Below are 26,827 nucleotides of genomic sequence, written 5' to 3' on the forward strand. Positions count from 1 at the left end.
TTCTCTTCCTCAAGGAAGAAGGAACACATCATAGGGTTGAGATTACATAGCAAGTGATCAATACATCTCGTGAGTAAATAGTCATTCATGTACTGTTTGGCGCTCTTACACTTTCTTTGATTTGCCCCAAATCTTAGGGAGGAAAAAGAGCTGGGAAGAAAGTCTACTCTAGTTAATCTTCTCCTTTTTCCCTTTTTTATTCCATCCCAGTCTAAGCCCTTAGTCTACTGGATGTGTCTGACTCTGCTCAGGGCTAGTCTTCTCTGCTTAGGTAATCAGCACTGGTGAGTTCACACACAGACACCTAGACTGTGTTTTCCTCATCTCCTAGGCATCCCTTGAACCAATCAAGTGGACTGCTAAGATCAGCCTTCAGAACAAAAGTATGGCAATTTTAGTTTGCAGAACATCTCTTTAGTCGCTACTCAGGAAGCTGAGACCTGAAGATCGAGGTCAAAAGTCATGGATTAAGTGGAAGAGTATCAGCCTTGAGTGGAAAAACTAAAGGAGAGTTCAAACCCCAATCCTGGAACACATACATACATGCACACACAATGTGACTTCTGGCATTCTCAAGGATTATCTTCTGCCAAGTACTAACCAGGAGAAACCCTGTGTAATTTCCAACATCAGACAAGATGAGGCATTTTCAGGATGACATGGCTAGAGGCCCAGCCCTCATTTCTATAGAATCTCATTCTGGATATCCAATGTCTTCAGCCAAACACTTTCCTCAGAATGGTATTTGTTTCATCATCATTGTTTCTAGTATCTTGAGAATGATGCCTAATCTATGAGGACTTTTTTTTAACCTTTTTGTGGAGGATTATGGTCAGGACTAAAGCAATTGCTCGTGGACTGATGAACTAGCCCAAGAGGTTAATGCAGTTAGCATGTTAACCTGCACCGCTGTCCCAGTATCTTCACTCATAGTAAGAGCTCTCAGAACAAGGAGCTTGAATGTTCTCTGCAGCTCAAATAAAAGATAGATTCTTCTGACCAGCAGGTAAAAAGAATCAAAGATACAAAAGAGACTACAGGAAAAAGAAACTCTATTGTCTATAGAAATTTAATTTTCTCTATAACACCATTCTTAAAAAGGCAGAAAAATCTTCTTGCACTGTAATTCAAAGAATCTATCTTATAGTTGCAAACTTTAATTTGCAAGTACTGTTAGTGTGCAGTATCTAACTGCTTTATGTTCATGTCACAAAGTACTTGCATTTATTCAAGAACTTAACATTAAATTCATTATAAAGTTGATGATGACTAATGCCCACATAAAGAAGAATAGTGCAAAGCTCAAAGTAGGTTAATCACAATGAAGGTGAAATGAAACTAATGGAAGATTTTATTTTTTGGAAGGTTTTTGCTTGGCTATTTACTCACCACTTAAAATTGCATTTAGTCCCTTCAATCTACAGCTATTCAGAAAAACCTGAGATTGTTTTCTAACTCTTAGGGGGTGTGAAGCCTGATGCTGGTGGCTCATGCCTGTAATCTTAGCTACTCAGGAGGCTGAGATCTGAGGATCGTGTTTCAAAGCCAGACTAGCAGGAAAGTCTGTGAGATTCTTATCTCTAAGCCAGAAGTAGAGGTGTGACTCATGTGATAGAGCATTATCCTTGAGTGAAAAAGCTAAGGGACAGTGTCCTAGTGCTGAGCTTAAGCCCTTGTGCCAGCACATGCATGCGCGCGCGCATGCGCGCGCACACACACACACACACACACACACACACACACACACACGTGAATTGCACATGGTCACAAGCCAACAAACACAAACAAAATTATAGATGTATTTCTTTTCCAAGAAGATAATTTGTTGCTTATATAAAACTGTTGAAGAACATGAGTTACTATTTCTTGGGAGAGGACTATAAAGAAACTTGGGGACCCTTGACTACTAATTGTCCCCCCGCCCAACTCTAAACTATACAAGTTCCCTTGTGTACTGTCCAGAGAAGACACCCTTGCACTGAGTCTTGGTTTCACTAATCATTAGCTCTGGGCTTTGGGAGACTGGTTTCATCTTTTTTTGCTCAATTTCTTCATCTGTAAAATGTGAATAACATGGAATTATATCTGCTTCATATGATTGTCTCTAATAGTTCCTAAGAGAATTAGGTTAATCATGAGAACTCATAAATCAGATCTTGGCATGCAGTAAGCCTCAATAATTCATCTTTAATGAAGGTAATAAGCTTTTTTTTCAGCTCTGGAACCAAAGTAATCAAAGGTAATGGATGAGAGAAGCCACAGTGCTCATCTCTCTTCCTCCAGTGATTGCAAAGTGGAGGGGATTGGAGTACAAGGCTCCTGCTAGCCATCTTCCTACAGCCAGAGGCAAAGAGAAATTGGGAAGGGAGCCACAGACTGGGAAGACATCCTGAGCTGAGCCTAGATCAGAGGTCACAGAACAGCTCTCCAGCTCTCACAGATGTTTCTCATGTCTTCCAATAAATTCCTTATTATTTTGTTTGTGCTTGACATGGACTTGTGTTTCTGTTACTGAAAACTAAGTTAGCCTCAGTGGTTTGCTCGTGCCTGTAGCCCTACCTATTCAATGATAGAGACCGGGAAGAGAGAGTTATGTTCAAGGTTGGCCCTGGCAACCTGAGACCCCATCTCAATAAATCAAGTTAGGTATGGTAGTGTGCTTCTTTCATTCCAGCTATGTGGGAAGTTTAAGCAGGAAGATGATTGTCTAGGCTCATCTGAACATGGGCATAAACAAGACATGCTGTAACTAAGGGTGCTGTTAACTCTTCTCTGTAATTCAGCTAATCAGGAGGCTGAGATCTGAGAATCATGGTTGGAAGCCAACAGGAAAGTCCATGAGACTCTAATCTCCAATTACTACCAATTAACTACAGTGCTCAAGTATTAGAGAACCAGCAAAAACCTAAAGAACAGTAACCAAGTCCTGATGAAGGGATGAAGAACACAAATGAAAATGTGGTACAACTACACTGAATTGACTATTTTTTCTCATAATGAAAAAACATTGCTATTGGAATATGGCATCTGGTAACATTACTATTGGAATATGGCATCTGGTAACAGCCCTACTTATTTTTATGGCTAAAAGAAATCCTTCTCTCAATACCAGTAAAAATAACAGAAAAAGTTATAATTACATTTAAGCAATACAAGATCCTTATGAAAATCAATGAGAACACACTAATTGCTGTGTTTTTATTTTATTTTTTAACTATGATTTGGGGATATGCCTAGATTTAGGGAGAAACAAATTTAAGCATGATGGTCTCTTATAGAAAGTGATGTTCCATTATTGGGTAAAATAAACATTGAATATGTAAATTCAAACTAAGCCATGATAACTCAAGAGCTCTAGCACATTTTCAGAGAGCTAGAATTGGCTAGCTAAACAATTAATCAATGTAATTATAAGGGAAAATAAACTGCTTTGATTAGGGTAGATGGGAAAGGAGACATGAGCCGCCATTGCAGTAGCTATTCTTGCAAACAGCACTGCAGTCACCTTCAGCCTTCATTTCCTTTCTATAAACCGAGGCCTTGATCTTCCTACATGCATTTATAGGTGAGAGTGCTTACTAGTTATTTTTGCCAAATGCTGTATTAATATTCCTGTGAAACACCAAAACAGTCATAACAACTAATTCTAATGAACAAAAATGCAAAGCAAAAGCTGGATGCTGGGTTCTGGGTGTCTCTTGCCTGAATTCTTGGCTACTCGGAAGGCTGAAGATTGGAGTTCCAAACCTCAAGGACAGAAAGTGCTGTGAGATTCAATCTCCAATTAACCAGCAAAAGGCAGGACTGGAGGTGTGGCTCACATGGTAAAGTTTCAGCTGTGAGCAATCAAACCAAGTGATCAGAAAGCCCCAAGTTCAAACCAGGGTGCTGAGGATGCACACATGCATACACACACACACACACACACACACACACACACACAAACACACACATACAGGAAAGGAATTTCTATTTATCTATTTACTCTGGAACCAGGGCTTCTAAGTCAATATTTATTTAACATTATTTCTAAATGTTAAATGTTCTAAATAGTACATACATGTGTATTACTAAGTAATATTTCAATATATCTATGAAAAGGGAATATTTAAAGCATTAATAGTGCAAATATAGCTATATATTAAATTACTTAGAGAAAATTTTGTTTTTATTTTAAACTAAGAAGGTATCATCATCATCATCATTAGCATGTGTGTGTATGTGCTTGTGTGTGTGTGTGTGTGTGTGTGTGTGTGTGTGTGTGTACTGGGCTTGAACTCAGGGTCTAAGTGCTGTTCTTGAGATTTTATGCTGAAGGCTGACACTCTAGCAGTTGAACCACAGATTTACTTCAGCCTTTTGAGGGCTAACTAGAAATAAGGGTCTCTGCTTGGGCTGGCTTTGAACCATAATCATCCTCATATCTCAGTCCTCCAAGTAGCTAGGATTACAAGCATGAGCCAAATTTCCAGTATTGATTTCTGAAAAACTTCCATTTGAATATTTAATAAAAGTATTATTATCATGTTTAAAAATGATATTCCTTCAACATCATCCATTTCCTACATTCCTAAATTTCCTATAACTTTCCTATATGTTATAAATTTCCTGTAACAAAGTTTAAAGCTAACTTAATCATACCAAAATCTAAAGAATGTCTGTACACTGGTAAGTTTAAATCTTGAGACTCTTCTAGTTGTTAATTTGCTCTTACTAAATCTTAAGCCTAAATGACCAAACCCTTAAGAAACATGAAGGTCAAATTTGATGAAAAGCTTTCGTTTTAGAGGCTAATTACTTCTTACTATAATGTCGTTTTCTTCCCTAAACTATCACTCATTCAATTGAAGAATATGTTTCAGCCAGATGGAAATTAGGTTAGGAAGTAAAGTTATTAGACCATAAACATTGAACTGGAAATTTGCTCCAAAAAAAGAGCAGAGTACCACTAGGTATAATAGATTCTAACACTTTGATGATCTTCCATTTTAGCTATTTTTGAAACTGGGAAAATCTCCTTGAATGACCAGTAGTCCATATACTTTTTCATATATTAAAAAAATGGCTGGGCCCCAGTGGTTTATGCCTTGTAACTCAGGAGGCTGAGTTCTGAGGATTGCAGTTTAATGCCGCGGACCGGGTTCTGTCGGGACGACGGAGGATACCTAGGGGAGGAACCTGGAATAGGATGGGGAGATGGCAAACAGACAACTCACACACATTAGGAGTGGATGCTGAGTGCTGAGTGCTGAGTGCGATTTAATGCAGAGGATAACAAACTTTTATAGCAAAAAGTCTCCATAAGAAAGGGCAAAAGGTTACATAATCTTGCTGCAGGGCTTCATTCTTGGGCGGTCACCAGCTGGTTGCCTGAAAGGGCAAAAGGTTACACAACCTTGCTGTAGGGCTTTATTTTTGGGTGGTCACCAGCTCGTCGCCTGAAAGGCACTTGTTTCCGGCTTATCTCTAAGAAATATAATGGGTTTCGACGTTTGTCACCATCTCACCATTACCTTATTTCTATAGAGGCCTTAATTATCCCATAAGATTTTTCCTGTTCCTTCTTTAATAGTAAGGTCACGGAGGCCTAGATCTAGCAAGTCTCTTAGTAAATGAGAGTACCAGGAAGTTCTTTCTCCTAAGTAGTTATCTCCGCAATTGCCATACATTCCTTCTGTTCTAGCAGTGCCTATAGCTTCTTGTAAATCTCTTACAAACAATTCCTTCTGCTGAAGTGACTTTGTGAACCCCCCTATACTTTTATATTTACTTATATTTGTCTACTAGCCTCCATAAGAGGGGTTTCAGGGTAGCACTTAACTCTGGTGAGTTAGTCATATTTTTGAGACACTCATCAGATATTGGAGTCGTCAACATTCTTAAGAAAGAGCTTTGAATAAGGGAACATTGACAATGAGCAAGTACAATGAGCAGCAGAAACAGTAAAAGATTAATAGGCACTCTTATGAGGAGAAGAAAGACAGAAACACATCTTTCCCAGGGGTTTGCCAGCCTTTTTTCAGGAGTAGGCCTCTTAGAAGCCCTATTCTCCGAGGTAGACTTCGGTGAAGTCCCAAAACTTGGAGATAGGTTTCTGTAAAGCCCCATTCTCTGAGGTAGACTTCAGTGAAGTCCCAAAACTCAGAGATAGGTCTCTGAAGCCCCTATCTTGGTCTGATAGATGGTTTCCCATGCTAAGCAGACTCCACTGGAGTCGGCGTGGCAGTTTAAAGCCAGCTCTGTCAAGAAAATCTGTGAGACTCTTATCTCCAATTAACTACCAAAAACAGTGGAGATGTGTTTCATGTGATAGAGTACTAGCTTTGAGCAAAATAGCTAAGGGACAGCTCTCAGGCCCTGAGTTCAAGCCCTAGTACCAGCATGAAAGAAAGAAAAAGAAAGAGAGAGAGAGAGAGAGAGAGAGAGAGAGAGAGAGAGAGAGAGAGAGAGAGAGAGAGAGAGAGAGAGAGAGAGAAAGGGAGGAGGGAGGGAAGGAAGGAAGAAAGAAGGGAGAGAGGAAAGAAAGAAAAACAAAAGGAAGGAAAGGAAGGAAGGAAGGAAGGAAGGAAGGAAGGAAAAATTAGAAAGATCCATTAGAATACTAAACAAACTAAAAGAGCTGTGGTCAATCAATTTTCTAGCTGTCTAGAATTCAAAGATATCAAAAGTGAGATGGCAAGTCACCTAATACATAACTCAAAACCATTTGAAGGCTGGCAGAAACTCCCAAATTGCATTTATTTCGGCTAAAAGGCATGACTATTTTGAAAATTCACTTTCACTGCCAGTCACATAGCATTACAAACACAATTGCTTTGCTTTCTCTCCTTATCAGGTAACTTGCTGTATATTACAGCTGTCAGAACGGCTGGCTGCTTTTCAAATGGCCAGATAGAGGAAAACAAGTATTTACCATCAACAGAAGCTTTTAGGAATCATTCTGCATTATAAATACATAGGACAAGTTCCATGTGTATTAATTATTCATATACTCCAGGTATGCCTGGTAATCCAAGTGAAAAGAACAAAATAGAATCTATCAAGTTTCTGTATATCCTTAACTATGAGGTTGGAATTCAGACATGATTATCTAATGCAAGCTCCTGCCAGTCACATTTTTTTCAAACCAGTGGGAAAAAAATAATCAAATGAATTTTCTTAAAGCTAACCAGGCTCAAAGAATGTCTTTAAAGTAACAAAGAAAACTCATTAGCATCTGCTCTAGTATAAAAGCAAAAAGAATTGTATATTATTCCTGCCAGATTAACAATTAGAAAGGATGTCAATGACTGCCACCTGGAGGGAAATTGAGAATACTGCATTTTAGAACCCAGATTTGCCCAGCCTTTATTCCCACAGAACCTCACCTTATCTTTTCTTCTTTCTTTTTTTAAAAAAATTATTTATTTTTAAATTATTATTGTGAAAATACCATACAGAGGGTTTACAATTACATGGGCAAGAGAGTGAGTACATTTCTTATCAAGCATTGTTGCCTCCTCCTTTGTTTCCCCATACCATCCCTTCCCCTCTCCACCCCACCCATCCCCACACCCCCCTTCTACCCCCCTCCCCCCAAACCCCACCAAAGTTGTAAAGTTCATTTTTGGACATCACGTCTTGCACATCTCATTGTTGAAATGGGTCCACCTGTATCCCTACTTAAACAATTTGTTTTTTCCCTTCCCCTCCACAAATTATATCAACATCAAATACAGTGAAAGCAGGGGTTATACTGTGGGGGAGATACATACAAAGCAACAAAGAAATCATCTTATAAATATGTTGGAAACAATCACAAGAAAGAAAAAAACTTCTGAAACCTTATCTTGGGGTTCATTTCGCCTAACATCAACTTATCTGACAGTTTCTGCTTGACTCAGACATATACTAAATATTACAAAAAAGGGAAACCATTGGACCTATGTTTCTTTGGGCCTGGCTTACTTCACTTAATATAATTTTTTCCAAGTCTTTCCATTTCCTAGCAAATGGGGCAATGTCATTCTTTCTGATGGAGGCATAGAATTCCATTGTGTACCTCCTCCTCTCCTTTTTCTCTTTCCCTTCCCTCTATGATCTTTCCTTCCTTTTCTCCTTCCCTCCCTTCTTTTGCACTCTTCCAGCCTAATGTGTCAATAAATGATCAATTTCATTCCAGTCTAACACAAGTTAATAGCTCTTGAACAATGGGACTTTACACACACACACACACACACACACACACACACACACACACACACACACACACACACACACACTGCTAGTCCTAGGACTTGAACTCAGGGCCTGGGCAATGTCCCTGAGGGTTTTTTTGTTTCTTTGTTTTTGTGTTTTGTTCAAGACTCATGCTCTATCACTTGAGCCACAACTTCACTTCTGGCTTTTTGGTGCTTCATTAGAGATACAAGTCTCACAGACTTTGCTGCCTGTGGTGTCTTCTAACCTTGATACTCACATTTCAGCCTCCTGAGGAGCTAGGATTACAGGTATGTGCCACTGGTACCGATTTTTTGTTGTTGTTGTACAAAAGGGGTTTCGATTCAATATTTCAGTTTATGAGCACAATGCATCTTGATCAGTGTCACCCTTTCTAAACAATTCATCTTTAACTTACCTATCCAGACCCATAAACCATGTCATAAAAATAATTCAGTAAAATTTGCCCCAATATCTCCAACCTTTGGTACAGAGATTTTTCTCGCATGAGCTGGTTCTTGAGAAGAATGTAAAGCTCCAGGCCCCTTACACTTCAATAAAAACTTCTGCAAGGGCAAAAATCATTCAGTCTCAGTGCTTTTGGTCTATTAAATGTATTCCTGGGGGCCCTGGGGGGCTCATGCCTATTACCCTAGCTACTCAGGATGCTGAGATCTGAAGATCAAGGTTTGAGGCCACTCCAGAAAATTATATGAGACTCTTATCTCTAACCAAAGTGAAGCTGTGACTCAAGTGATAAAGAGCTGGCCTTGAGAAGAAAAAGCTAAGAGAAAGCACTCATGCCCAGAGATCAAGTCCCAGTACTGGCACCACCATTACCACCATTAACAAAAAAGTGTATTCCTTTTCAAATGCTTTTTAGCTCCTTCCAGTATGCTTTGCATCTTGCTTCAATCCTTTTTGTCAGTTGTGTTGACACTCTAGTAATAGTCTGTGTGCTACACACGTGTCCTTGTTCCCCACTACATGTAACAAGCATTATTCTTTCTTCCTGCTTAAAAGTATCCTTCAGTATTTGAAAGATAAGAGATATACATGTTTAGTGAGATATAGAATGATGCCCTCACTAAGAGGGCATTTTCTTTTTTCTTCCTTTGTGTGGAACTCCTGGGGAGACTCTAGTCAGAGGCTTGTTTTTGGTAGGCAAGATATTAGCATGTGAGCTACATTCCCAGTGCTATTGCCCATGTTGTCCAGGACTGTGACCCACCTTCTGAGCAGCGGGATGTAAAAGGCAGTGCCATCAAACCTAGTCTAAGAATGCATGCTTTAATGCTATATTCTCCATTTCTAAACTATTTCTAGTCCATGTTTCTTAATTTTCTCATCAATAAAACAGGTATTAGTAGTACTTGGCTCCTGGGGTCCTTATGTTAGACATTTACACTAGTGCCTGAGATGTAGCAAGTGTGCCATCAATGCTCCTTCTCAACTGTGAGGTAGTTTTACTGTGCAACTTGTGTTCACATCCTTCTATTAAACCTGAAATGCATACCCACATAGCACCCTAAGCCCAACTTCACATGCCAATTTCCCCAAGGAATAATCCCCTCGTGGTTGGGTAAAACATGATCTCCAGTTTCATGGAAATATCCTATCCTCCTCAGGGATAAAACTATACTTATTAGTTAGGCCCTACCAAGAATGACTTCCTCAAAGTCTGATGCCAGTGGCTCACAACTCTGTAATCCTAGCTATTGAGAAGGCTGAGATTTGAGAATCGTGGTTCAAAGCCAGCCCTAGCAACTCTTCTCTGTGCCACTCTTCTCTCCAATTGGCTACCAAAAAGCTAGAAGTAGAGCTGTGGCTTAAGTGACAGTGTGTTAACTTTGAGCAAAACAGCTCAGGGACAACACTCAGGCCCTGAGTCCAAAACCCTGGACCAACCAGCACAACAAAAACAATGCATGACTTCCTCTTGTCTGGTGTGTCACTTTGCTGTGGCTTAATATCCTTTTTTTTCATAAGGTAATTTCAAGTGGCCCCTGGATCGTGATAAATATTATGGTACAGTATATTAGAAGACCCTATTTTAGAAATCCATATTCCAAAAACTTACCTTCTACCTAACATTCTTCAAAATTACATTTGATTATTTTAGTTTTGGGTGGTACTGGGGTTTGATTTAAGAGCCTAGTTCTATCACTTGAGCCACACTCCCAACCCAGCCTATTTAATAGTCTTTCAAAGTAAAAGGAATAACCCCAACTTCCTTATTCATAAAGGCAGACTGCATATGATACAAGTCAGCTAGTCAAGAAAAGCTTCCTTGGAAGACAATGGCAAAGGAACTTTTCTTAACTTCCAGTTTCATTAATTGAAGAAAATATTTGAAAGCACTAATAGCAAACAAAAGTAGGCAGGAACTTGACAGAACTGATACTTAAAAGATCTTGCCAAGTGGCTCACACTTAACAATCTTTGCAACTCAGGAAGCTGAGATCTAAGGATAATGCTCAGAAGCCCATCCGTGAGACTTTTATCTCCAATTAATGACCAAAAAGCTGGAAGTTGAAGTGTGGCTCAGGTGATGAGAGCTAACCATAAGCACAAAAGATGAGGGACAGTGAGCAGGCCCCGAGTTGAAGCCCAGGAGTGGCAGACACACATAGACACACAAATAAATCTCACTGGTGAGAACTTAAGGCTGAGATCAAATCCCAGTATCCTCACCAATGCTCTCGCCTCCACCACCAAAAAACCCCAAAACATAACACCCAAAACCCACAAACCTAAACCAAACACCCTCATTAAGTGAATCCATGTTTATATTGCTTTTCCTTTGAGGTACTCCATAGTCTAGAAACTACAACGATTGATTTGTGTGGGCAATGGAATTTAGGACTCCCAGAGTGGCTACAGAGGAGAAAATCTCAGAAAAAGAGGGGTCCATAGTGGAGGGATCCCAGAATCTGTGTACTATGTGAGTCCTTGGGTGACCTCTGAGCTGCATATGTGAGAAAGGGAAACTTGTATGCAAGTGTAAAAACAGAGCAGGGAACTTCATCTCTTCCCAAAGCCCAAACTCTGTTTGAGCCCTTCCATGTTAGAAGAGCTGGTGAATACTTTGAGCTATTAACCTCTATTAATAAACCAGCTGTGTTCTCCATTCAATTTGATGAACACCAGTTCAAGGTGATCAATAGTTTCTGTGTAAACTAAAAGGAAAATTGATATCCAGATCAGTAATAGGCACTTACTATAGACACTTAAATATATATACTCATTCTAATATTTCAATTTTTCTTCTGGTTAACCAGGAAAAATGGCTAGGAGTACAATGAGGAAAAAAAGCTGACGGGCCTCCATTTAGAAGAAGAAGATGTGATAAGTAAACAGAACAAATGACAAAATACTACAAAACATGAATTTATTTGTCAACAAAAAACATTCAAACTTTTTGAAAAAGGAAATAAGTCATCTTTCATTCGTATAAAGAATAGGCTTGCTCAAAAAGCAGTTTTAAAGGATATAAACTCACAATATAATCTCAGAAGTCAAATTCCATTTCACAGTCTGGGATCTAACAAAATGGGAGACTTTAGAAAAGCATCTACAACAACTGTTCATACATTTTTTGAAGTAAAAGATCAGAAAAAAAAATTTTTTTTAAATGCAAAGCACGACATGCTTAACCCATAATTCACTTCCAAGCAGGAAGGAGTCTCTGGAAAAGCTGTATTTTCAAATTACTGCACTGCCCTACTTGGTAATAAAGGTCTTCTTTTTCCCCATGTGAATCAATGAGGCAGACTCCAGCGCTGGGCTGCCTTGCTCCATTGCCCCTTCAATTTGACGTGCACTGGCATGCAGGGCTTGAGGAGTGCGATGGCAACAGCACTGAAAGATAAGGACTGCAGATGGAGGTCTGCCTGGCCTGGAAGAGCAGAAGTTCACACGGGCCTCTAAACAAGGAAGGTACAACCATATTCTCCAGGACAGGTTTCCTTCCTTGACTACTAAATATTGCATGGGCGGCTTGGTGCCCCTCTCCTAATCCGGAGCAGGTGAGGACATGGGTTCTGCCCAGGCCACCTCATCTTGAGTCCCGGGTGCCTCTTCTTGAGTCCTGGCTCACAGTAGTGATGTTGTGATCTCTACATGCTGTTCCCTGGTGGGTGGAGGGCAGTCAGCAGCAGTCTTGTTTCCATGGGGTGACCATGGAAGCTTTACAGCAACCAGTGCTTTACAGAACTGAAAGCAGTGGCCACTATGGTGCTAGACCAGTTTTGCTGTTTCAGGAAATGATCTTAAATGCCATAGGGCTGTGGGATCAGGTTTCATCCACTACAGGATTACAGAACACAGGGATTTTTCCTTTTAACATGTATCTTAGTTTTAGGAAAAACTTTCAATATCAGTAGAATAAACAGCTCTAGATGATTACAAACCCTATAGAAAGCAATATAGAACCACAAAAAGAAGCTTCATTTGGACTATCCACATTTCCTTACAAGAACTTTTGGAAACGCAACACAACGCCACCACCTAGTGAACAGGAAAAAGTTTCCCATGGATAGATCTTGACTGATGTAACAGGGGAGAAGGAAACATTTTATACAAAAGCAGCACACTTCCTACACTGTCAGAGAAACTTACAAAACATATATAAAATAAATAGCTTATTACTAGCATACTGAAATATTAAAGAATACTTCTTACTAGGTTTGTGTATCCTAAATTTTTCTTTTAAAATAGGTTAAGAGGTAAAAAGTTCTGTTTAGAAATGTAAAATATAGCAAAGACAAACAGAAGTCACTAGAAATACTTGTCAATAACTTATCAATTCATAATAGAAAAAAATACTAGGTGTAACCAATTTACAAATTTAAAATTACAAGACTCTTTATACATTTTAAAGAAAGATTTATGCTCCTTAGGTTCTTCTCTTTTATGTACCATAGTATCGCTGATTAATAAAAATTGTATTTCCAATGAACTAGAAACTTCTTTTTGGAGTGGATCTACTTTTTAGAGACCAAACAAGTAGAAAATATGTGTTTTTCATGAGTTGAAATCTAACTCTTGGTCCTTGTTTATAGCTCCAGGAAAAACCTGCATTAAGTCCAATCTATTCAAATAGCTTCTTGTCAAATATGAGTCTATTAGGTGCCAAGTTCTGCTTTTCTAAGTTAAACATCGTACATTCCTCTAAATACTCATCTTGTGACAAAACCATCAGCCCTTATCATCCTGTTCACTCTCCTTTGCCATTTCTAGCATTTTTAGAAATGACTAATACGAACAGAATATGCCATGGATTGTCTGACTAGAATAGAATACTACTTTCTCTCTTAATGCAAAACTTTCAGAGCGAAGCCAAGTGCCGGTGGCTCACATCTGTAATCCTAGTTATTCAGGAGGCTGAGATCTGAGGATTATGGTTCAAAACCAGCCCAGGCAGGAAAGTTATGAGACTCATCTCCAATTAACCACCAGAAAACTGGGAAGGCTCCAATGTCTCTAGCAGTCAAAGCAAATTCACATCTACCTTACATGCAGGAATAGGATCACCAGGATACCACCTACACACGTGCTCAGTAGAATACCACTGTCTTTATTTTTCCTTCTTTCCTTCTTCATATTGCTGGTGCCAGTAATACACATAGATATGTTTCAAAGAAACTGAACCGATAAAGTTTCTATGTGCAAAACCAATCTAATGTTAAGTATTGTTTCTTGTCTAAACAAAAATATCCTGTCTTCTTTTGGTCTGATGACCAAAAGACTGACTAGAATAAGATTAATACCAAGTAATAAAAAACCCATTCTGAAAGACACAATACAAATATACTATTCGAAAATAATTTTCAAACCTTAATGTTGAACTCATGGATATATGTTAAAAATATATCTTCACTCAGTTTTATTCTAATTTCCTCAACTGTGTGCATGTGTACTGAGAATGTGTTGTCAATATCTAAATACAAAGAAAGTACCATATATAGAAGCACAATTATTGTCAGAGTAGTAAAAAAACAGCGTATAAAAACCCCCCCACAAAATATTTGGAATCAGTTGAAATTTCTTTTGTCTTTAAAGTCATATAAACCATCAAAAATTCTACCCAGAATCATTCAATGAGTAAAAATTAATTTTCTTCTTTAAATATTGAGAATTTGCAAAGTATATCCTATTATAAATAGATTCTATGATAAAAACAATAAATAACATTTTGCCAAGTAAACCCAAATGTAAGCACTCAACAATATGGTAAAAAAAAAAAAGTTGAAAGTGAGAAATTAGACAGGCATAGAATCAAGATGGCTGTCATGAAAAATGATTTATTTTCTAAAACTAGCCATAGTTATATAGTTATTTTCTTAAAATCTGCTTTATTCTATACTAAATATCTCCATTGGGTATACATTTACCCAGTATTTATTCATCACACAACATGCTTGTGAACCTTATGAATTATAACAGGAGATGAATTTTTTTTGAAATAGGCTGGGCCCTAAACAGACACCAACTAAAATCAGAATACTATTCTCATTTGAAACAAGGACCAAACAAACAAACCCTAAACAACATGTCTTAACTGATTCCAGAGCAGCAATCAAATATAGAAATCCACATGTTAAATGCCTTTTCAACAGCCCATTTTAATTTCCATTAGAAAAACACTGCCATAGTTACACCACATTTTTTGTTTTACTGTTTGATAAAACTCTGATTGTTTCCAAGGTTAAAAAACAGTTTCTAATCTAATAAGCATAAATTTACTTCTTCATCTGAATACATTTTTTTTATCAGGGTCTAAAATATGAATTCACTCTTCAGAGGTTGTAAATAAAAATTGTGTATCTGTTCCTTTTAGACAATGAAGAAGAGAATGCCAAGCCAAGGGGCAGGTAAGTTCAAATTAGAAATGTATTGTTTTATTTATTGGAAGTAACATTATTTTTAAGTAAGGTATTCTATAACAAGCTGAGCACATTCCAGAGATGACTCTCAGAAGAGAATAACACCAGAGAGCTAAAATAATTTCTTTTGCTAAGATGACAAACCATGTTAATTTAAGGAATACTGTATTTCTGAACCACTTAAATAAATAGCTGGATGCAGTTCTAAAAGATTTCTGAGTAACCACTAAGAAAAATATACAGATGTAGGGAAACTACAATATATTGAAATGTTACTGTGCTAGCTAAAGATAAAACTCGTAACTGTCTAGATTTTTCTGATGAGGCTGAAACTAGTTCGAGATGACTTTTGAGCCTGAAATGGTACATGGACTAAAACAACTTACTCCAGACTGTAAAAGTATTGGCAAGCTCCACAGACTCATATGCAAGCTCATATCATTTTTCAGAGTTGCTTTTTAATTAATAAATCCCATTTAGTCTAATTTTTAAATTTTCAGGGAAAATATTTCCTCAATAGCTTTTAGAAAGTCTAAAGATTAAAAAAAAAACAAAAACAAACTTAGAATGCTTGTAAGAGTGAAGACTTGGGAACAGTTAGTCAGCGTGTTTTCAGGTGAGTTGGTTCACAGGTATGAATGTGGAACTGAATCCTGAGCAGCAGTTCTGCTGGACTGAGCTGCCTACCCATCCCATATTCAGTGTAGTTCTTTATAGATCTTGGGAAATCCACCAATTGATGACTATCTTCTGAGAAAATTTAATCAAAACACCTGTCTGTCTGGAACTCAAAAGTACTGAAAAACATCCCTGTTTTAAGATCATAAATTAGTGAGAATATAGCACCTCTAATTCATGGCATTTAGGGCTCTACTTTATGGAAAATGGGGAAGACTCACCTATTTCTTTGATAAGAACATTTCTTAAAAAGGAAGTGACTCCACTTCAAGTGGAACAGCAGTCTCCAAAAGCTGTCTTCTCCAGCTGTGCCAGGGAGTGTGGTTTCCCTGTTTCTGCCAGACTAGGTCAAAACAGAAAGCATTTTCCTCTCAAGAATCTTAACAAACACAAAAGCCTTGCACTGACAGTATCAGATAAGAAAGGTGCTTTTCCTAAATTATGTATTTTTATCTCAATTTTGACTTCTTGATATTGGTTTGTCCTACAATTTTTCCTATGATCTGTATTATGACTGAGTCAATCTACTTTCTCCATACTGAACAGAAAACAACAAAAGAATGGTCTCTATTTATTACTAAGACTATAAATGCAATTCTTTCCCTGCATACTATTTTATATCTGCAGATATGAAACACTGTCCAAATTTACCAAGGACATAAAGACTAAGGAAAGAATAATCCAATGAGAGAAAGTGATCTCTTCACACTTACAGCAGCTTTTTACAAAGTTTAGAAAGGTAGAATTAAGTTACAAAGTGAGTTCTAAGTTGACATGTCAAAGTTAACATGCCCCCCAAACACCTGCCTGCAGTGGAATGACACCCTAATGAATTCAATGAAAATAGTTAACAAGGGGCTGGAGGCATGGCTCAGATGGTAGAGCACCACCCAAGGAGTGAAACTGTCAGTCAGGAGTGAAAGAACAGAAGGAAGGAAGGAAGGAAGGGAGTGAACACAACCTAAATCTGCCACCAACAAGTATTTGCCAGCTATCATTCCCTAAATCTATGAAACACCATTAGAACAAATGGCTCCTGACCATTCAATTCTGTTTTTTAAAAAAATAATAGAATCAAATATTAATTGGATTGACATTTATATAACCTCAGAAGTCACTTATTTTGAACCTCTCAGTTAAGACAAAATTTAAAAGATCTTAACTCCCATTTCCTGCATGAGGATATGTTTCTTTTTTGCTTTGTTTTAAATGTTATACTAAATGTTATACTAAAATAAATCTTTGCTAAGGCAAAGATATCATCTCCTTAACCTCTTAGGTTTATTCTAAAGGTTTTTTGCTCTACAAAAAGATAGGCACCCAGAACCTATGAACATGAACTTACTTGGGAAGAGGTCTTTGTAGATTATTTTAACAGATTTCCAGATGAGATTACAGTAGGCTAGGGACTAGAGAAGGGGCTTTGATTCCAATGGCACTAGCCTACTAAGAGAAAGAGAACACGGAAGAAGGCCATGTGAAGGTCTACCTTCTTCTAAGCAGAGTGATGTGTCCATACTCAAAGCTAGCTGTCTGACATTCTGATTTCTAACTCCAGTTTCTATAAACTTGAGAGGAATTTTGTGTGTGCATACCAGCCCAAGGGCTTCAACACAGGGCCTGGGTGCTGTCCCTGAGCTGTTTTTTTTTTTTCACTCAAGGCTGGGATGCTACCACATGAACCACAGATCCACTTCCAGCATTTTGGTAGTTAGTTGGATGTGAGTCTCATGGACTTCCCTGCCTGTGTTGGCTTTGAACTGTGAACCTCAGATCTCAGCCTCCAGAGTAGCTCGGATTACAGGTATAAGCCACAAGTGAGTGGCTGAGAAGTTGGAAGATTTTTAAGCTACCAAGTTGGATGACATTTTTTTACAGTAGCCTTAACTCACACAGTAATATTATTTCCGAAAGAAAATCTCCTTAAGACATAATCAACACCACACCATTTTTCTTTGGCCTTTATACAGTGCATGTTAGGAGTTAGTGGGATAGTTTCATCATTTCTAGATGTTAAATAAAAACCCTCAACTTGATTCCTAGATAAATGTAATGGGCCTCTGGCTTATAGTTTACTATGCATGCAAATCTATTCTAACTTATGATTGAAATTATATTTACTGAATATGTTAAACAATTTTTCATCAAATATTGCTGGATCATTTGTAAATATTTTTCAAATACTATTCCTTCTGAAGAGAACTGGTACATTAGTTCCAGTGCTATGATGCATACTCAATTTTCTAAACTTGTGTATACCATGTTTCCAAGCTTTTGGAGCAGTTAGCAGTATCAGAGACATGAGATAATTGTAAACAACTTCATTTTACAATTATTTAGGCTTTTCAGGTAGGTCTTGAGTTTCTTGGCTCTAACTACCTTGTATTTGTTATATGTGTTTATTGAAAACATATGTTAAAAAAATCTGATGTGGTCTGAATTACCATTGTGCCTAAAAAAATCTGTAATGTCTATATATTCAGTTATTTACTGTGGAAATATTCTAAATATTAAGTCTAGTTCTAAGGTTCAACATATCCTTGACATTACCACATAAACCTTTGAATGTCCTGATTATCTGGCCACTGAAAAGTCTTATTCAGGAAGATATAAAACGTTATAAAATTAACAGCTGCATAACAGCCCAACTCACAAACAAGTCTGGGTATGGATGGCAGAGGTATGTTAAGTCTATAAATAATGTAAGGTAAAATGAAGTAACGGAATTCTAGAAGTTTCTGAGGAACTATTGAAGTGACCAAGCATACAAAAAACATTAAATTCCAGAAAACTGATTTGGATCTCAAAGAGTCAGCCATAGTCCAACCAGCAAATATATAGATTGGTACTAACAAATATTTCACAACATCATATCTTTGAAAAACTCTTTTCCACACATAAAATGTGTAATGTCGATTGTCCGCTAGCAAGTATTGATGAACATAAGTGAACTTCCACACAAAAAATATTGAGAGTAAAGTAATCAGAGCAAACTGAACCCTACGTTTCCACACTAAACAAAGAAACACCTTAATTTTGGTAGGAGACACTAAGTGTGGGAAGGAAAAGAGGAGAGTAAAGGAGAGAAAGTAGAATAACTGAGGAAAATGAAGACAGGCTTCATGATTACTACGGTCCCCAATAACAATTCCCCCATTCACTATGACGAAGGTGCAGAACACGAACACCAGAAGGATGTAGGGCCACGTCAGAAGGAAGAGCACACTTAGGTTCTTAAATGACATGGAATATACCAACAGAAACTGAAGGACTTTGCTGAATTCTGAAACTGGTCCTTTAACAGGAGGAAGTCTCTCTTCCTTCTTCTTCTGTAGCTCAGTTTTCCAAGCTTCAGTCAATTTATGTGCAATTATGTGCCCTGCACAGAAGACAACCCAGATGATATTTGTTTGGCGAAACATGAAGCCACAAAATCCAAGCAAGGCTGAAGTTTTATGGTTTCCATAAAGACACATCAAATAGGCAAAAAGAGTAAAGAACACAGATCCTGCATCTGTGTAATAAAGGAAATTAAAAAAATAGAGTATTGGAAATACTGCTAGTGTTAATGTTGACAAGATTCTCTGGATACTTGACATAGCCTTGGAGGGGGAAAAGAAAAAAAAACCACAGCAGTTAAAAATCTCATAACAAAACAAATATACAATCCATGAGTTATTGAAGATATTTATTTAAAAACTACTCTAGTCTTACTAAAATAAAATTGTTCAATATTAAATCTCATTTCTAACTTTGCAAAACCACATTTATAAGAACACTTCTCTGTACTTTTCAGTTATGTTTACCAGCTTGGGAGCGAGTAAAACAATACATGTTGTGCCAAATGTCTTAGGGCTTAAAGTATTTTAAATCACTTAACAAAACCTCCTGGGTGCAGGACACTGAAATGAGTCCTCCAGGGAACACTGATAAATAACACGGAGCACATGTGACTCTATTCCCCTGAGCACCTTCCATAAACAATACAGTACTCAGTCCTTATCACCAATTTCCTGTACAGATATCCCCTTAAAACTCACCGGAAACAACGTAAAGGTGCACACAAATATATACTGTTCTAACCAGTGCTTTTATCTCCTTAACTCACAAAATTAGACAAAATGTTCCCTGGATTAAAATTAAGGTCTCTTCATTGATTATTTGATATAAGGTTCAATGTCTTCTTTATGGTACATAGGACATTTATTTGTAACATCACCTCTATGTACACTTCTCTAGCTTTATATTCCGTAACTCATAATTCTGCAATTCTGTGTGTATGTGGTACTAGGGATTAAACTAAGGACCTCATGCCTGCTAGGCAGGCAGGTAGGCAGGCACTCTACCACCTGAGCCACACTTCTTATCCCTTTCTGCCTTGATTAATTTCAAGTTAGGGCTTCCCTTTATGGCCAGGCCAGCCCAGGCTGCTCTCCCTACTTGTACTTCCCTTTGTCCTGCGGATGATGGAAGCATGCCACCATACCTGCTTGTAGCAGGGATAAGAGATATAATGCCACACCCAGTAATTGACTGAGATGGAGTCTCACAAACTTTTAGATCTTCCCTTGCCTCAAACAGGGATTTATCCTCAACCTCTGCCTTCTAAGTAGCTAGAATTATAGGCTTGTGTCACCAAAATTTCAAACACAAATTTCCTGCATATTCTTTTTCTAGGTCTTTCTACCTTTGTTTGCACTGCTTCTACTGCCAGGATAAATCCCAATCTAAGGCCTTGTCCATTCATCAAGTTTCAATACTGGCACCATTTTCTCTGGGAAGCCTTTCCCAAAGCTACTCACTCTCTGTTTTCTGAGGCAGGCTTCAACACAGGCTCCTGTGTTCTTTCCTTGAATGTTTTGTAACTTCACAGAATCTTATGCCCAACTCCTAGTCATAATTTAAACTACTGAAATATTCTCTTTTAATTAAGATTACTACAGTTAATAGTTATTGCATCTTTACTATCTATGAAGCACTCCTAAGCACTTTCCTCTTAAGCTCCTTTACTTTCCATAACAATTCAATGATGTACATTCTATTATTATTCCTATTTAATAGATGAAGACAGAGCATCACAAAGGGGTAAGCTGCCCAGAGTAACTCAGAGTAGTGGCAGGAGCAGACTTCAAAGTTCAGACATCTACCTCCAGGGTATGCATTGTTAGATCACATCAAAATCAAAATGTGGCAGTCCATTCTGAAAAGAAAAGCCTTAGTCATTTATCTCTGTGACACTTATCTCTGTGGCTAACTACGCAACTGGATTGATTCACTAAAACCCTCCAACTTTATGAACAGCTATTCCATATTTAAATATGAAATTTCTTCTCAAGTTATTATCCAAGTGCTGTTAGACATTTTTCTCTGAATTGTATAAAGCTAATTTATAAACTGTAGTCCCAACCACACAGAAACTTGTAATTATTTTGAAACATACCTTGTTTCTGGGTTGGACTTTACGGAAAAGCAGATAGAGTAAATAGAAGTTGCCAACACTGAAGAGAAGATTGACAAATCTGAGCATCCCAATGGAGCAGACGACATGTTCTGACCATCCAAAGATCCAGCTGGCGGGCTTGACCACTCCAACTGACACCAGGTACAAACCAGGTAATGTGGTGATCATGGGATCCCACTTAAAAAAGGGAAAGTCAACAATGAAGCAATGCCAACAAGTGATAGGAACAGAATAGGCACAAATACATTAAATTCACCTACAGCGAATTCTGAAATGCTCACCTATGACACAATTACAACAGACATACAGAGAATTCTGAAATGCTCACCTATGACACAGTTAGAACAGTTCTGCCAGATTATTTAGATGCCTCCTCTGGAAAAAAAAATTAGTGAACTTTTTTGGTCCCTGAACTTGTTGGTAATTGTTAAGTTATCCAGAAGCATAGAAATTTATTTCTATGGTGACTATATTGCAAAGTTTCCAGTTTTATGAACCACACAAACATCAACTGGAACTCCTGTAAGTTGGTAAAAGTGTACAGAGATTGTTTTCTGTAAGAAAACAAATTCGAACCATTTCAGGAATTGTGATAAATCCCGTTTTGCTTTTTAAATCGTGTAACAGGTCCTACATTAGATAACTTTACCTATTATCTGCAGATAATTATTACTGATAAATATTATTACTATTATTTCCAAGGTAACAAAAACTAATAACCACATTAAGATTTAAAATCGGGTCTTTCTCCCTGGGCCCGGGTAGCTCATGCCTGTAATCCTAGCTAACTCAGAAGGCTCAGATCTCAGGATCATAGTTTGAAGCCAGTTCCAGCGGGAAAATGTCTACAACCATCAAAAAGTCAAAAGAAGTGGAGCTGTGACTCGACTCCAGTGGTAAAGTGTCAACCTTGAGCAAAGAAGCTAAGGGACAGCACCCAGGCAGAGTTCAAGTCCCCAAGTCCCTGAACTTGCATGCGCGCGCGCACGCGCGCGCACACACACACACACACACACACACACACACACACACACGACGCGCGCACACACACACACACACACACACACACACACACACACACACACACACACACGGAGTCAGGTCTTCCTCTAATATACTTTAGATTTCTAAACAGCTTGCCATTTTGTGCCACCAGAAAGCACATTTATGTTTGTATTTACATAGTGCCAAGTCAAATATGTTTCAAAACGATGATGCAATTTGACTGGCTGACAATTTACCCAGCTAAGAAAAGGCTCCATAATATTCAGTGATGAAATGAATGCGAACTGCTAGTCTTCGGTGGCAGAAGACTGTCCCACCCCAACTTCATCCCACACCCAAAATGGACAATGATGTGCCTCCCAAGAGAACTAACGATTCTTCTGTCATTTTTTTCCAGGAGCAAAAAAAGTTGCCTGGAGTAGGGGGAAAAAAAATGTGATTTTTCCCCTTGGATCATTTTCTCGGCTCATTTGTTTCTTAGGTGACACATCTCCCATCGATATCCACTCACTCGGCGCTTTTTTTCACAGATCTCAAACAAAAACGGGAACAAAAAAAAACGATCGCCCCATTCTTTTTGCCAACTTCGAGAAGGACAGTTCCAGGAGGGGGGGCTGATAAAAAAGGATTATCAGTGCTAGGGGCCCTGCTTAGCTGCCCCCCCCCTCCCCGGGCCATTCCTGGGGAGGACTAACTAAGGATAAAGGATGGAGATGTCAAGAGCTGGGCTGAGAATAAAAGCGCGGGGAGTGTCGGGCGCTGGGGAGGACCCAGGATGGCGGGTAGGTGGGGTGTCGGCATTGGGGGCCCCCGCTGGGCCGTCCTGGGGAGGACTAAGGATCCAGGGGAAGGGGAGGGTCAGTGTTGAGAAGCTGGCCGGGCCTCCCTGGGCCCGGACCGGGTGGGGACCGCACCTGCGCGGGGGAGAAGCGGCCCTCGCAATAGCGCTGCGCCTGAGGCAGGTGGAAGATCTCGTCCATGTAGGGCTCCCGCAGCGCCCGGCTGAAGGCAGAGAAGAGGAGGCACGACACTAAGAACGTGCAGCTCAAGGCGGCGGAGAAGTAGTACCCCTCAAGCTGCGCCATCCCCGCCCCCCCTCCCAGAGAGTCCCGGCCCCGAGCCCCGGCCCGCCCGGACCCGAGCTGGGAAAAACGCCGAGCTCGAAACCGGCGCGCAAGGCGGGACCGGCCGGACGAGACAGCGCCCCAGCGGAAGAGCGAAGGATGCTGGGAAGAACGCGGGCCGGAAGAACCCGGTCGCTGACGAGTTCGGGTAACTTAATTGGATGGTTTCCCTGTCAATCACATTGCTCACGTCACCTATTGGTTATAGCTTCCATGGGAGGGCGGGTCTAGGCATCTGTCGGCGCAGCTGAGGTAGCATTTGGTGCTTTGAAAAGAGAGTCCCTCCATCGCGGTAAGCTTTTTTTTTTTTTTTTTTGTCGTTTCCAACTCTCACCAGGAGATGGCAAGGTTTCCCCACATTTGCAATCCCCAAACCCTTCAAAAAATGCCCGCGTATTTCTTTGACACGTTGCTCTGCTCTCCCCCGGGCATCCCTAAGTCTGTCTCTGGGATCTCTCTTCCCCTTCCCTCTCCCTCTCCTCTCTCCCCTTTCCTCTTTACCCCTCTCACTTTCTTCCTCCCTCTCCCCACCTCTTATCTCCCCTCCATGCTCGCAATTTCCAAAACCTTCATTAAAGACCAAACCATTTAACAAGTTGGGGGAGTGAAAGGAGAGGACCCTGGCTGGTGAGAGCAACAGCACAGAAACTGGAAGAACCGCTTTGAGGACTTTTTGTTGTTGTTGCTAAAAAGAAAAAGCTTTCTGGAGATTGTAGGGGCTCACTCTCAAAGAGAGGATTTGGCTTGAATTTGTATCTAGATTACATTCTGATAGTCATATCTCAACACTCTGGGAGTTGGTGGAAGTAACTTTTAGAATTTCACAGGCTTTTACGTAAGGAAGACTTCTCTGTGTATGCGATTTGGGTTAATTTTAATTAATATCCCTCATGTTAGCTTCTAGTTTTTCCCACTCAATCATGAGCATGAGCATTTTATGAACTAGTAATATAATCTTAAAAGTAGGTTTCACACAGTAGGTATTGTTAGGTTTTTAAAAAGAGGTAGCCGAGTCATACCATGCACATGGTATTCAGGTAAGGCTTAGGTTTATTCAGTAGACCTGCTGGGAACAGGCCATGTTGGCACTCCACGGGGCTGGGAAAGACCTGGGCAAGAGGGCATCTGGGCCTGAGCTAGGTCTTATCTAGGGTATGGGCAGAGAAAGGTGTGGCCACATCGAATCCAGATGAGACCTCAGCAGATGCAGATGTGACCCTTCCAGGTGTGCCAGTTGCCTAGGTAACGCAGGTACTGGGTGGAGACTTTGCTGCGAGGAGGGTGGAGTCTGCTCGCCATCCAGGAGCAGACCATATAGGTATGTAAAGCGAGAGAATTGTGTAGACTGTATAGACTTCACACAATTTGTACATTCTGGGATTGGAGCTGAGGATACGCATGAAGAGTTACTTGAAGAATGCTAAGAAAAATAAATTATGCCTTGTAACTTTACCATGAACGTGGTTGATAAAGTTTTGATTTAAAAAAAATCTCTCTGGAAACTCAGGAAGGGTAACTAGCACCAATATACAGAAACAAAGTCAGACTTTGACATGAAGGCCTTAGGGTACTCAAGTTCTTTAAGAGATCAAGCAAATTCAACCAATTCAAGCTTCTGAAACGTAACTGACTACTTCTCTGTTCCCTCTGCTTAATTCCCTCAATAATTAAAAGGAAGCACTAGATAAAAATTATATTAAGCCTCCATAGAGAGCCTTTTAAAAAAAATTTGAATGAGGAAGGTATGATTGGAGGTATGGCTCAAGTAGTAGTCTTATAAGGGTGTTGGGGGTTTGCCCTGGTTCTGGATCTTACCTGGAGATCAAAGAGTAGATCTGAGAATAAAGGAGTATAGTTGCAAAGCCATAAAGTTTATTCATTAAAGTGAAAGTATACCATTAAAACAAACAGCTGGATTCCTGTGACTGCTTGTGATCCTACCTATTCAGGAGATCGATATGTGAGGATCTCAGCTCAAAGCCAGCCTGGGCAGGAAAGTTGTGAGATTCTTGTCTCCAATTCACCAGCAAAAAGCCAGAAATGTAGCTGTGGCTCAAGCTGTAGAGCACCAACCTTAAGTGAAAAGCTTAAAAGCTAGCATCCAGACCCTAATTTTAGTCCACAGCACTGCAGGCTCTTGAGTCAGAGAACTGGAGTCTTGCTCTTTGAATTTCTCTTTTTTTCTTTAGGGAGGGCTTTAGGACATCCCCTGTGGGTGTAATTATGCTAAATACGGGCTTGGGCTGACAGGCCTAGGTTATATAACTCAAGCTACACTGCCCTTGTGTTAAATGCTCACTCCTGGGTTATTAATTAGATGCATGAGATGCAAGCAATATTCATAAACAGTTAATTAGGGGGGAAAATACCTAAATGGTTAGTTAGGGTCACAAGCTGACAAAACTGCCGCGGGCATGGAGACGCGTTAGAGCCCCATTTTCTCCCCATAGGGGCTGGATGCAGGAACCACAAGAACTGAGATGATAACTACAAAAGGGGTGTCTCAGGAAGTTCCCAGGATGGCTCTCCATATTCTGTGTGTGTGCATGCCTATATGCGTCTGTACACAGGCCTACACTGCCCACATCCATCCTGTAGGTCCCAGCTCCCTGCCTCAGTGGAAAGGACACGTCAGTCCCTACTACTACAGCAAGAAAACCAAACCAAACTTAGATTCCAAGTGCTCTTTCAGTTTTCTCACTGCAAATTTATCCTCACATTTGGAAACATCACTGAAAACTACTACCTAAGAATGTAAGAAGTTCCATGGGCCTAATACAGGTCTTCCTAAACTACTAGTTTTGTTCATGAATAACTATTTTATTTTCAAACCCCAATACTGTGTCTTGAACTCAGCCTGGACATTGTGTCTTGGCTTTTTTGCTCAAAGGCTAACATTACTACTTGAGCCACCCCTCCACTTCAGTGTTTTTGGTGGCTAATTGGAAATAAGAGTCGCATGGACTTTCTTGCCCTGGCTGGCTTTGAACTGCAATCCCCAGATCTCAGCCTTCTGGGTAAGTAGGATTACAGGTGTGATCCACTATCTCCTGGCTGTAATAAATTACTATTTACAAATTGATGAAGTTGTCATTCTTTTGTTGTTGTTGTTGGTCATGGGGCTTGAACGCTGGGTCTGGGCGCTGTCCCTCAGCTCTTTGGCTTAAGGCGTGCATTCTACCACTTGAGTCACAGTGCCACTTCCAGTTTTTTGGTGGTTAATTGGAGATGAGAGTCTCATGGACTTTCCTGCCCAGGCTGGTTTGAACCATGATGCTCAGATCTCAGCCTCTTGAGTAGCTAGGATGACAGACATGAGCCACCAGTTCCTGTCCTGTTGGCCTGTTGTCATAATCTTAACTTGGAGATTACCACATCAATGATAACTTATACATGTTTACCCCATCTGCTTTTTAAATCAAGATCTCCTTCAACTAAATAGCTTTGGGGAATTTTGTTTGTTTATGTGCTGG

At 39.5% G+C, this 26,827-nt stretch overlaps 1 protein-coding gene across 5 annotated transcripts in view; it reads right to left on the reverse strand.

Annotated features, from left to right (window-relative positions):
• Positions 1-23,318, reverse strand: part of LOC138839166 (dol-P-Glc:Glc(2)Man(9)GlcNAc(2)-PP-Dol alpha-1,2-glucosyltransferase) — a 28,921-nt gene extending 5,603 nt beyond the window's left edge. The window contains exons 1-4 of one of the 5 annotated variants that reach the window (XM_070038798.1): positions 23,145-23,315; positions 21,205-21,402; positions 20,912-20,964; positions 19,329-19,366 (exon numbers count right to left, since the gene is read on the reverse strand). In XM_070038798.1, coding sequence (XP_069894899.1) covers positions 20,929-20,964; positions 21,205-21,402; positions 23,145-23,315 — 405 coding nt within the window. In that variant the 3' untranslated portion in view covers positions 19,329-19,366; positions 20,912-20,928. Of the gene's footprint in view, positions 1-11,576; positions 19,367-19,510; positions 20,965-21,204; positions 21,403-23,144 lie in introns of those variants that run through there. The other 4 variants (XM_070038779.1, XM_070038806.1, XM_070038789.1 and 1 more) reach the window with 4 other exon arrangements.
• Between the last annotated feature and the right edge of the window lie 3,509 nt (positions 23,319-26,827).

The sequence above is a fragment of the Dipodomys merriami genome, unplaced genomic scaffold (assembly GCF_024711535.1).
Source record: "Dipodomys merriami isolate MVZ:Mamm:240054 unplaced genomic scaffold, mDipMer1.0.p SCAF_10, whole genome shotgun sequence".
Lineage (NCBI taxonomy): Eukaryota > Metazoa > Chordata > Mammalia > Rodentia > Heteromyidae > Dipodomys > Dipodomys merriami.